The sequence below is a fragment of the Melanerpes formicivorus genome, unplaced genomic scaffold (assembly GCF_026170545.1).
Source record: "Melanerpes formicivorus ecotype bairdi unplaced genomic scaffold, bMelFor1.0.p_v2 SCAF_13, whole genome shotgun sequence".
Classification (NCBI taxonomy): domain Eukaryota; kingdom Metazoa; phylum Chordata; class Aves; order Piciformes; family Picidae; genus Melanerpes; species Melanerpes formicivorus.
This window is the reverse complement of record NW_027142365.1, coordinates 10,874,655-10,887,184: the sequence shown is the minus strand read 5'-3', so window position 1 is coordinate 10,887,184 and position 12,530 is coordinate 10,874,655. Positions and strand designations below refer to the sequence as shown.

Below are 12,530 nucleotides of genomic sequence, written 5' to 3'. Positions count from 1 at the left end.
TCTGTATTTTCCTGTATGACATTGAAACCTACCAATGAATTATGGCTTGGACTAGGTTATTTTTCTATGATGTAAGTTGTCGAGAAATGCCATTTCACTTGACACTTTGAAACTTTCATACAAGTTTACAAAGATATCATGAATTGTTTGAACTTTGCACAATGTGTATATTTCTGTTATAATAAGGGAAAATAATCAATTAACTTTTAAGGAAGCTGTGCTATTTTGTGTTAAGTGCACTATAAAGCCTATAATTATGGTCATGGGCAATCATAAGTTTACGATGTTTTGCAGTTTAAAACCAGCTGTGTCAACACTGACTGTAACAAATATTTTAGAAGGGAATGCCCATAGAATATGTAAACCAAAATATGTTACAACTTTATTTTAACTTCAAAGAGAAACTTTTTAACGTGGGGCAGACCCAGGGCATCCAGACAGTACAAATGTGATTTGTCAGAGCTTTTTGAATGCATCAGAGAGAGTCCTTGTCCTCAGTACAGCCCCTGCTGCACCTATAAGCATGCAACAATGGCCCCCTCCTTGGAAGTGTTCAAAGCCAGGTGGAACAGGGATTTGAGCAACCTGTTCTAGTGGAAGGTAATCATGCCAAGGCAGAGGGGTTGGAACTAAATTATCTTTAGAGTGTCTTCCAGGCCAAACCTCTATACAGTTCTATTTCATGGTAAGGATATATCCAATTTATTGTTTTGATAACCGTAAGCAGTTAGATAAGACAGAGATTTTTACTCTCGTCCTGGTTTAAAACCTGATTGTATCAAGAATTTACTGCTTCAGGGAAGTAGTTTTGAACTTTAGCCAAGGTCACAAATACTGTGACTCACTGGCTTTTTTCCTATGGAAGGCGTTAACATCTTCACCACACTGCAGCGTGCGTATTCGAATACGAAACATCTCAGAATCCTATATAAGTGACTCCCAAAGACCCAGCCTGTCAGTACACCCTAATGGGATAAGGTAAGACTTGCACAGCTCACTGGATAACTCTAGAGATGCCAAAGATATATTTTATGTTGTAATCAGGAGGTGATAATTTTTCTAGGGTATGCTGTTAAAGTGCGAACTTAGGAGTAATGCTTAAAAGTGCCTTTGTAATAAGACTATCTGTGTTAGGCACTGCAGCTTTGGGTTTGCAATGATATTAAACTATGAAACAGAGAGACTAGACAATTTTGAAAGACTAAAAGGAAACAATTTTTATAGCATTTTAGAGTTTGAATTGTTGGTAAAATAGAATTTACTCTTAGAAAGATTCTGTTCTCCTTGGTTTGCTAGGTGGCCTTTTAGCTTTTTCTGTCTTAGCTAAAGGAACTGAGAAGTCAGTTTTTCAAAGTGTGAATGTGAGCAGTTGCTTTTAATTTCACATTTCAAAGCAAAGCTCCCAGTAATGGTAGCTGTGAGTGATGTGTAGGGCTGTGAAACAGACTCATCTCTGCTTTGCTGCTATCAGTCAACAACTGATAAGGGCTCTTTGGCACCTGCTGTGGTACCACCGAGAGGAGAATCTGTCACCACTGCCAAGAGTCCCCCCAAATCCCTTTCCACATGAATCTTTTCCTCTTTGTGAGTTGAATCAAGTCCAGGAGGACTGAAGGGTTCTGAGTTGGGCATCCTGCTGAGTTCTAATTAATCCAATTGAACGGAGTTTTCTCTCTCAAGTTGCCTTCCCAGCATTAAGGGGGGTGTGTGTGTGTGTGTGTGTGTATGTAAATCAGCTAAAACCAGCTTTAAATTCTTCTGTTTCATTGAAAAAGTTTGTGGAGTCACTTCACAGCAAATTACACTCCCTGGGAAGCGGCAAATGGGCAGCAAGGGCAGTTACTGGCATGGCTGTAGTGGCACTCCATGCAGACTGTGCATTGTCAGGAGGACAGAAGTCTTGTAGCTTTTGGTGGCTTTGAGCATGGCTGGTGGGGCTTAAGCTGGAAGGACAGAGCAAGCTGATTTAGACTAAAGCTAGGCAGCCTTGGGGTCCAGCAAAGCTGAACTCTGAATACGGTTTTCCTTTCCAGGCACATTTCTGGGGTGTGGAAGAAGCACCTTTTGTTCCTTCAGCTACTTGATTGCCTGTTGCCTGTTTGTGTGGTCTGATTTTAACTGGTAATTTTCAGAGTGTGTCTGGGAGATCTGCATTGTGAACAGATACAGATGGTAGAGTTGAAAACGAGCCTTGGTCAGTGCACAGCTCACTGCTGCCAGCAGAGGTGAACCAGGACTGATCTAGGGAGAGGCGCAAGAGCTGCTGGCAGGAGTGGCAGAGGTTAACTGTAAAAAGGAAATATTTGTGAATGAAGAGTTGGGAGTTAGCTGGGGATTTCCTTGTAAAAGTAGGGGAACAAGAAAAATACTGCACAGCTCTGATCACTGTGGGGAGTGCCTTTGCTTATCATGGCCAAAAATTGATCATTAAGATTAATCAAGCTTTGAACAAGTCTTTGTGTTTGTGGGAAGGTCAGCTTTTAAACTAACATTTATTTAATGACAAATGCATAATTGTTTGAGCTAGCTAACACTTATATCTCTGTTTTGCAGCTCAAAAGATGGAGATTGAGGATGGAGATGAAATTGCTATTGTTGGAATAGCATGCAACTTTCCGGGAGGTGAGTATTGGGTAAAAGCAAAGCAGACTGCTGGGTGAACACTGAAAATCACAGCCATTCACTATAGTCTGAAAACTAGTATCTGGGGATGACCTTTTGCTGTCAGTGGGGCTCCCTGAGCAGCAGTGCTGTACAGATCCAGAAAGACCTTATCATACCCATGTGGTTATTAAGGACAAGATGGTATGTAGTAGATGCAATGAGATGATAAGGAAATGGTGAGAGCAGAGATTAAAGGATTTTGTGTGATTTAACACAAGCAGTGAAGGGATCTGCTTTCATTTTCCTCTCACCAAAGAATGTCCATTTATCATGTGGTTGTACTTGAGCAACACAGATTTATTAGTGTGTATGAGTTTCTGAGTCATCCTGGTGCAGGGGAGGAGCAGATAGTTTAATCTACTTTTAAACCTTTGCACAACAGGAGATGGCATTGACAATTTCTGGAAAGTCCTGAAGGAAGGCAGAAACTGCACAGTTGAAATCCCCACTGAGAGATTTGATACCAAAGACTGGTATGATCCAGATGAAAACAAGCCAGGGAAGATATGCACGACGCGAGCAGCTCTGCTGGATGAGTGAGTCTGTTCCTCTGCCGTGCCACTGGGTTTTGTTTTGGGCTTAGTCTGATGTGTTCATCTGTGGCCTGAACACCAGTTGCTGCTCTGGTTTTCATCATATTGCAGAATATAGTTTCATAGTTTCATAGTTTCATAGTTTCATTCAGGGTTGGAAGGGACCACAAGGATCATCTAGTTCCAACTCCCCTGCCACGGGCAGGGACACCTCACACTAGATCAGGCTGGCCAGAGCCTCATCCAGCCTGCTCTTATACACCCCCAAGGACGGGGCCTCGACCACCTCCCTGGACAACACATTCCAGGGTTTCATCACTCTCATGGTGAAGAACCTCCTCCTCACATCTAGCCTGAATCTCCCCACCTCCAGCTTCATTCCATTCCCCCTAGTCCTGTCACTACCTGAGATCTTGAGAAGTCCTTCCCCAGACTTCCTGTAGGCCCCCTTCAGATCCTTGAAGGCCACAATTAGGTCACCTCGGAGCCTTCTCTTCTGCAGACTGAACAGCCTTTGCACTTTGAGTGCACTTTGAGTGCACTTTGAGTCCTGAAGTGGATGCGTATTGTCCATACATTGTAGCATGTTCTGGTCTGTGTCTTTTAGGTTCAATACGTTTGACAACCACCTGTTTGGCATTAATAACACAGAAGCTGAACGCATGGATCCGCAACAGAAGTTACTGATAGAATGCACGTACAAAGCGCTGGAGGATGCGGGAGTCCCTGTAGAAGCTGTCAGTGGCACCAAAACAGGTGTTTTTATTGGTAAGATGAAAATGTTATGGTGAAGAAAGTCTGTGTGAATGTTCTAAAGATTGGAGCACTCCTGTGTAAACTTCACCTACCTAACTGGCAGTGGAGGTGTAGGGCTGCTGTACTATGCCACTACTTGTAATTTTTGGGTCTCAGTAAGGATTACAGGGCTGCTCTAGAAGTTCAAGATGCAATTCACATACCCATTTTTGATGCACTTCTTAGTGTCTGCAGACACTGAAGTTGAAGCAAGAAGCAGTTCAAACAGCCTACCCAAGTGAAGCCCACACTTTCTTTCCCCCAGTATAATATTGGTTAAGATCTTGTGGGGGTTAAGATAGTTTTAAATCAGCAGAGTGGTAGTGAATTGGCTTCCCTGTGGCTGGTACCCAGCCACCAGCAGTGGCTCCTCAGGGCTCAGTTCTAGGCCCAGTTCTTCTCAATATTTTCACCAATGACCTGGATGTAAGAGTTGGTTGATTCCTCAAGTCACCATTAATATGTTTGCTGATGATACTAAATGGGGAGGTGCTGTTGGCTCTCTCAAGGGACAAGAGGCCTAGACAGACTGGAGCATTGAGCACACCTCAGTGGCAGGGATTTTAACAAGAGCAAATGGCATGTTCTGCACCTGGAACAGAGAGACACTGACCACAAGGATAAATTGGGAGAGGAGTGTCTGGAGAACAGCCCTGCAGAAAGGGCTCTGGTGCATTAAGTGTTGAGTCATGAAGTGATCATAGGCAGTGATTTTCTTAGCACTGGGACAGCCTCACCTTGAGTGAATGTTGTGTGCAGTTCTGGGCCCTGAAGTGTAAAAAGGAGGTGTCCAGAGGAGAGCAATAAGGCCGGTGGAAGGTCTGCAAGGCATGTCCTGTGAGGAGCATCTAAGCACTGCCAAGAGTAGCTGAGTACAGCTAACGACAGACAGGTCTGTCCAGTTGGAGAACCTAAGGCTCAGGGGTGACCTTGTTGCTCTCTACAGCTTCCTGAAGAGGGGGAGTGGAGAGGGAGGTGCTGACCTCTTGTCCCTGGTGTCCTGTGCCAGGAGGTGTAGAAATTGATGAACGCTGCATCAGGCGAGCTTCAGAAGTGACGTTAGGAAGCATTTAATTTACTGAGGGTGTGGTAAAACACTGGAGCAGGCTCTCTAGAGAGGAGATTGATGCTCCATTCATGCCAGCATGTGAGAGGCATTTGGGCAATGCACTTAATTACATGATGAGACTTGAATTGGTCTGGTGGTTGGACTAGATGATTGTTGAAGGTCACTTCCAACTGAACTGCTCCAACTGCTCTCCCTCCCTTTTGTTCACTGGGGTTAAACTGACACATATTGGATATTTTTGCAGGTCTTATGAATCGAGACTACGAAATTGTAACAAGCAGAGCAGTGAGTGAAATCAATCATTATGATGGTACCGGAACAGCAATGAGCATTGCTGCTAACAGGGTCTCCTTCACGTTTAACCTGACTGGGCCATCGCTGGTGATCGACACTGCATGTTCGTCTTTTCTTTTTGCTCTGCACTACGCCTTGCGAGCCATTAAATCAGGTAACAGGGCTGAAGAGGTGCTGGACAAGGGGAAAGACAACTGTTTGTGTCTCTCACCCTGCAGTTCTCAACCTGAGCACGCTTCTGTTTCACTCCAGGAGACTGTGAGGCCGCAATCTGTGGTGGAGTGAACTGCATAATAGATCCCCGCACCTTTGTATCTCTCAGTAAAGCAAAAATGATCTCTCCAGAAGGCATAAGCAAACCATTCTCCAAAAAGGCAGATGGGTATGGAAGGGGAGAAGGCTGTGGTGTTGTTTTCCTCAAACCTCTGAAAAAGGTAAGAGAGCTTGAGGAGCAGCCTAAAATAAGACTGATGGCTTACCTGAGTTTTGTATCTTCAGCTCTAAACTTTACTCTTCCAGAAGAGATTTTATAAATCAAGCATAGGATGAATGAGGCACTTATTAAGCATGAAGCATTGAGGCACTTCCCCTACCATGGGGCAAGGATCACACCTTTACAATTAGTTTCACCCTCTGTGTGTTCTTGGGTTTGTTGTCTTGTTTTCTGGCATCTGGAGAAAGCCTGTGAAGAGTAAAGCTAATTTTACCTTTTCATGAAACAGGCAAAGGAAGACTACAGCAAAATCTGGGGTGTGATAAACATCAGTGCTGTAAATCAGAACGGCAGGTCCACGACTCCAATCACAAGACCTTCTCAAGTGGAGCAGGAGAAGCTGCTGCGCAGCATTTACGAAAGCCGAGTGGATCCCTCGGTGCTGCAGTACATTGAAGCTCACGGTACAGGAACCGCTGCTGGAGATCCTACTGAAGCTGAAAGCCTAGGCAATGTCATCTGTAAAAAGAGATCCTCACAGGTTTCCATTCTGAGAATTGGTTCTGTGAAAGGCAATATTGGCCACACGGAATCAGCTGCTGGAGCGGCAGGGTTAATCAAAGTGCTCCTGATGATGCATCACGGGAAGATTGTTCCATCCTTGCATTACTCAAAGGAGATGAGCAGCATCGATACAGAGAAGTTAAACCTTACCATTCCCACAGCTGTAGAGCCCTGGGAAGAATCCAGTGAGTATGGAAGAGTAGCTGGCATCAACTGCTTTGGATTTGGAGGAACCAACGCTCACATTGTGGTGAGGCAGGTCAAGCAGCTTGAGTCCCTGCCAGCCTTTAGGAGGCCCCTCGAATTAGTTCTGCTGTCAGCAGCATCAAGCAAGTCCCTTCAGATGACAATGGCCGACATGGCTGAGCAGCTGAGCACCAGAAACTCCATCACTCTCCCCAGCCTGGCCTATACGTCTGCCTGCAGAAGAAGCCACGCCAGCCACAGGTACCGAAGAGCTTTTCTCACCAATTCTCTCCAACACTTGCAGCAAGAGGTCGTGTCAGCAGCAAGTACCGAGCTCACCGTGTCGAAGGGGGAGCCACAGCTGGTGTTTGTCTTCTGCGGCAACGGAGTGACGCTGCCAGAGTTCAGCGAGACCCTGCTGAGCTCAGAGCCTCTGTTCAGAGACAAGTGCAAGGAAATAGAAGCTCTTTTCCAGAAACAGGCTCCCATCAGCCTCCTGCCAGCAGGAGGTCACAGTCCGCAGGATTTGCTGAACCCAGCGCTTGCCCAGCCTCTGCTTTTCACCCTGCAGGTGGCCTTAGCTTCCCTTCTGAAATACTGGGGCGTTAAGCCAGTGGCTGCCATCGGCCACTCGGTAGGGGAAGTTGCTGCTGCACACTTTGCTGGGTACCTTTCCCTGGCAGATGCAGTCAAAGTGATTTACCATCGGAGCCGGCTGCAGGCAAAGACGACTGGGGGCAGAATGCTGGTGGTCGGCAACATCCCTGTCGAAGAGATCGCGGAACGCCTGCATCGCTACTCGGGAAAGGTCTGCATTGCAGCTTTCAACAGCCCCCTTTCCTGCACCTTGTCTGGGAATGCAGACGCCGTGGATGCTGTCCAGAGAGATTTAGCTCAAGCTTTCAGCCAGAGAAAGATCTTTCTTCATGTTTTAAATGTCCCAGCTGCGTACCACAGCCCCAGCATGGACACCATACTTGAGGAGCTGGAAGCGAGCCTCCAGCCTTTAGGAAAACAGAAGGGGGAGATTGAAGTGATTTCAACGCTGACAGGGCTGGCTGCTTCTGAAACTGACTTTGCTCTGGGCAAGTTCTGGGCCCAGCATACTCGTGAGCCTGTTGCTTTCACCCAGGCCATCAAAACTGCAGCTAAAGACAGGGAGAATGTGGTGTTTGTGGAAATAAGTCCCCACCGAGTACTGCAGCGAAGCATCAAGGAAACTCTGGGGAAAGACACAAAGGTTTTCTCATCCTTGCAGTCCGGTGCAGAGGATCAGATGCTCTTCAGCCTGGTAGGAAACCTCTTTGAACTGGGGTACAATCCCAACTGGCATCACTTCTATGATGGCTATCAAAGTGTTCCTGTGGCCATTCCACGGTATCAGTTTGACCGCAAAAAACTCATGGCCTGTCTGGACATCCACCAACAAGCCAACCAAAGAGGTGTCAGCTCCAGCCACCCCTTGATTTATGGCATGGGCAGTAACAAGATGGAGTTTGGCTGCCTGGTTTCCCAGGACACAACGTCGTACTTATATGAGCACAAGAACAACGGTGTGGCTTTAGTACCTGGTGCTTTTTACGTGGAGCTTGGTCTAGCCTCTGTGTTGAGCAGCTCAAGTCCCAGAGTGCCTCTGAGTACTTGCCAGATGAGCATCAGTTTTTCTGCACCGTGTGTTCTGACACAGAGTTCCCAAGTCTTGACTATCAAGCTGAATGCACAAAAGGCAGTGACAGCCTTTGAGATCCTCTCTTCCTCCAATGCAGTTTATGCTTCAGGCCAAGTTGCCAAGGGTCCTGAAGCTGTGGTGGAAGAAAGCACCATCTCCTTCCAAGACGTCTATCAAAGATGCAGGTCAGTGATTAGCGGAGAGGAGATTTACGAATCGCTGTCTCAGGTTGGCTTTCAGTACGGCTCCATATTCAGGCAGCTGAGTGATGTGCATTATTGCCAGGAACTGAAGGAAGCTATAACAAGCATCAAGGCGAACAAGGAGACCCTCAAGGAGATGTACAACTACTGCATCCATCCAGTGCTGCTCGACTGCTTTCTGCAGATGACTGCTGTCTTGACCTCAAGGACATTGCAGTCCAAAGCAGGCTTTCCTTCAGGGATAGGCAGCCTGGTGGTGCTGCGGCCACTGGAGGAAGAGATGATGATATACATGAGAACAAGCAAATCCTTTGGGAACAGCCTAGAGGTGTGCGGATGCTTCATGGACAAGCGTGGCTCCATTTTGGCTGAACTGAAGCGTGTGGCCATCACATTCATGAAGCAAACATCTTCCAGAGACAATGAGTTCATGTTTGAAAACAAGTGGAAAGAAATCTCTCTTTCACAGACAGTTGGACATCTTGGGGCTTTGCCCAGAGTGCTGGTGTTTGCTGACAAGTTTGGGATAGCTGAGCAGTTGAAAAAGTATTTGCATCCCAATTCAAGGTATGTCCTGTATGAAGACTGGGAAGCCCACCTGGAAGGCAACGCACAGAATAAAATGAGATCGGAGGTTGAGGATTATGAAGAAATTCTGTTCCTGTGGGGAATTCAAAAGTTAAATGAGAATTTCCCAAGCCAAGTGGTAGCCCAAATGGCAAAGTGTTGTGAAGCCTATCGCCAGGCCATTGTGGCACTAAGAGAGAAAGCATCCCGCGGTGCAGTGCGAGCCATCACCTACAGAACAACGGAAAGATATGTAGACCACCTGAACTGTGGGTTTGCCTTGTACGGCATGACCAGAACTTGTGCTGTTGAAGTGCCAGAAATCGCCTTTCAGATGATTGACCTCAGCTCTACCAGTTCCCTGGACGTCTCAGTGCTAGCAGACGTTCTTGTCAAATACAAAGTTGCAGACTACCCGGAAGTTTGCATCAGCCATGGAAGAATTTATGTGGCAGAAATCAGACGCACACCTTTTGTCGATGCAGACTGCAACCAACCCATCAAATCTCCCCAGAAGTCAGAGACGTTCACTTTGTACACTTCTGATCCCTACACAGCCAAAGACTTGTCTGCTGAATTATACCCCAGCTCTGCTACTCCTCTTGACAGACAGAGTGTGGAAATCCAAGTGGATAAAATATGTCTCCACTCGGAAGATTATTTTCCCATCAGTGTTTCTAGTCGAAACTTTGGCAATACACTGTACTGGAACTCACAAGCAGTAGACAAACATGGGCTGCTAGTGCTTGATTTCAGTGGCACAGTAACAGCAACAGGCAGCGATGTGAAGAAGGTTAAAGTTGGAGATCAAGTGGTTTTATGCTATCCTGCTGCTGCCTCATCCAGAGTTCGGGTTCCAGGCACAGTTTGTTTCAATGTCAAGAAGTTCCCATGCTTTCAGAGTGTCCCTTGTATGTCATACTTTATCATTGCATGGGAGATCTTCCATCAGAGGTTACCCAAGGGGAAACATGGCAAAACACTGGGTATTATTTCTACAGAGACCTCCTCAGTTTTGTGCCAGGTTCTTTCTGCGGCAGCAGAAGAGATGGGTTGGAGAGCAGTACTTGCAGAGCCCGCTCCTGGTAAGCTCCATGACATAAATTTATGCAATGCCCTTGTTGTTCTGCCACCAGCAAAGAGGCTGTCTCAGGAGGATCTGTCTCACATGCACTTGCTTAAAGATGTGGTGCTAGTGTGTGGGAATCCACAGTCTGATTGTATTCAGAATGTCAGTGGAATTGATCACGAAAATGTCACCTTCCATATCCTTACACTTAGCAGCATTTTCCAGAAAGCACCTCTAAAGGACCTGCAAAAGACTGTGCATGCATGGATCAGTTCTCTGAAAAGGAAACTGTTTAGACATCTGTCAGGTTTTGTCTTCCAGCAGACGGAGAACTTTGAAAGGGTGAACTCTGTGATGTCCTATTTTACCTGCAAATCTGTCCCACTTGCCGTACTGAGAAGGCAGAAGGACATCACTGTGTCTTCTGATATACCAATCTATGCGCCCCCAAAGAAGCTGTTCAAGCGGAGTGCTATTTATGTAGTAGTTGGAGGCCTCACTGGGCTTGGCTTTGAGACAGTGAAATTCATAGCTGAGCATGGAGGAGGGTGCATTGCAATACTCTCCAGGAGAATGCCAAGCAATGAGAAGCAAGAAGACCTGATTGCGTTGCAGCAGCACTATGAAGGGAGCAAAGTGGTGTTTGTGCAGTGTGATGTTACTTCAACCAGTGATGTCGAGAAAGCTTTCCAATCCATTGTGAACATCTTTGCAGGGAGCCCAATTAAAGGTGTATTTCAAAGTGCTGTAGCTTTACATGATGGCCGTCTCGAGGTTTTGACCTTGGCTGACTTTCAGGAAGTGCTGAACCCCAAAGTAGCAGGGACTCTGAATCTTCATTTGGCTACCAGAGGCCAGCAGCTTGACTACTTTGTGTGCTACTCCTCTGTTACTTCCTTTCTTGGCAACTCCACCCAGACAAACTATGCAGCTGCAAATTCTTTCTTGGATGTCTTCTGCCTCTACAGGAGGAACTGTGGGCTTTCAGGCCAATCCATTAACTGGGGTGCTTTGAACCTCGGTATACTGCTCAATCAAAGCCATATCCAGAACATCCTGGAATCCAAGGGCATAGACATTCTACAAGTGCATGAAATCCACGAGTATCTCAGGAAGACCTTGCTTGTGAATAACCCACAGCAAGCTGTTGTCAAATTAAACTTCCAAGCTTTATTTCATCATGTTTTCTCTCGGATTGCTTCCGTCAAGAGTCGCTTCATGGCAATTCTGTTAGAAGAATTCAGTGACAAGATCGAAACACGTGAGGAAACTCAAGTGCAGGATACTGCCTTAATCAAACCTGAAGACTACATCACCTTAGTGGTGAGTGACATCACAGGATCAAATGCAGATGAACTAACCATGAACACAACACTTTTGTCTTTGGGCATTGACTCCATGTTAGCTATGACAATTCAGAACCGTGTCTTTCAGGAGAGGAAGGTGGACATACCTCTTCTGAAACTGCTGGATCCTAACACAACTCTGTCAAGTTTAGTAGTAGTTTTAGAAGAGAAAAGCAATGGAAATGGAGTCGTTGAGAAAAAGGCTGTTGCAGTTGAACGTGTAAAAAGTGAGAGTCGTCTGTAGGAGTCTTCTTTGTAGAGGAACTTTGTAACTCTGATGATACCTGGACCCTTTGTGGTACCTCAGAACCTGCCACTGCAGACAGAGTAGAACATCCTCTGTTGCTTAATGTACTTTTCTGCACTGACCCAGAAAAATCCTCTTGTGATAGATGGATCCATTTCAGTCATTTGTTTGACTTGTTACTTTCAATATTTTGTACCTTTGTTTTTCTATGTTTTTAACTGGACACAGGTTGATTGCTCCATCCATGTGCATTCCCTTTTGGCAGATTTGTATTGTCAGTGTACATTGCATTTTTAAAACCATATTGAAATTGTTATTAATATGGTCTGTTTGCAGCTCTAAATGATGAATGTACATGTAAAAAAATCAGCAGAGGATTATCGCCCCTGTATGCAGTCATTCCTTGTGACTTTATATAGTACTTGAAATTCATTAAAAAATTCCAGTCTAATCTACCTCTTCAAACGCACAGTTACTCTTCTATTTATTCCCTCAGCTCAGACCAAATAATTTTTGACTAGTCTGTGGTAGTAACAGTACTTTGTATTATGCAGAAGAGCTTATAAATACCTTTGATCTATCAGAAATTAGCAATTTAGATAGGATGTGCTAGTATACTCTGAGATAAATCTGATGTTAAACCTTCTAAGCAAGTTATATATATAAGGAGATACTTGCAAATCTTCTAACTATATTATATAGAGTATAAATGTAGTCTAGATAAATTATTTAGAGGGGCCACAAGGATGATCAGAGGGCTGGAGCACCTCTCCTATGAGGACAGATTGAAGGAGTTGGGGCTGTTCAGTCTGCAGAAGAGAAGGCTCCGAGGTGACCTAATTGTGGCCTTCCAGTATCTGAAGGGGGCCTACAGGAAGGCTGGGGAGGGAC

General features: G+C 45.5%; 1 protein-coding gene across 1 annotated transcript; it reads left to right on the top strand.

The window, feature by feature from the left end:
- The first annotated feature begins 958 nt into the window (after positions 1-958).
- LOC137444909 (mycocerosic acid synthase-like) lies at positions 959-12,084 on the top strand. The gene is made up of 7 exons (XM_068146053.1): positions 959-978; positions 2,554-2,622; positions 3,047-3,200; positions 3,805-3,965; positions 5,306-5,509; positions 5,608-5,789; positions 6,078-12,084. Exons 2-7 carry the CDS (start codon positions 2,562-2,564, stop codon positions 11,634-11,636), a joined length of 6,321 nt encoding a protein of 2,106 aa, XP_068002154.1. The 5' UTR covers positions 959-978; positions 2,554-2,561; the 3' UTR covers positions 11,637-12,084.
- Positions 12,085-12,530: the final 446 nt, after the last annotated feature.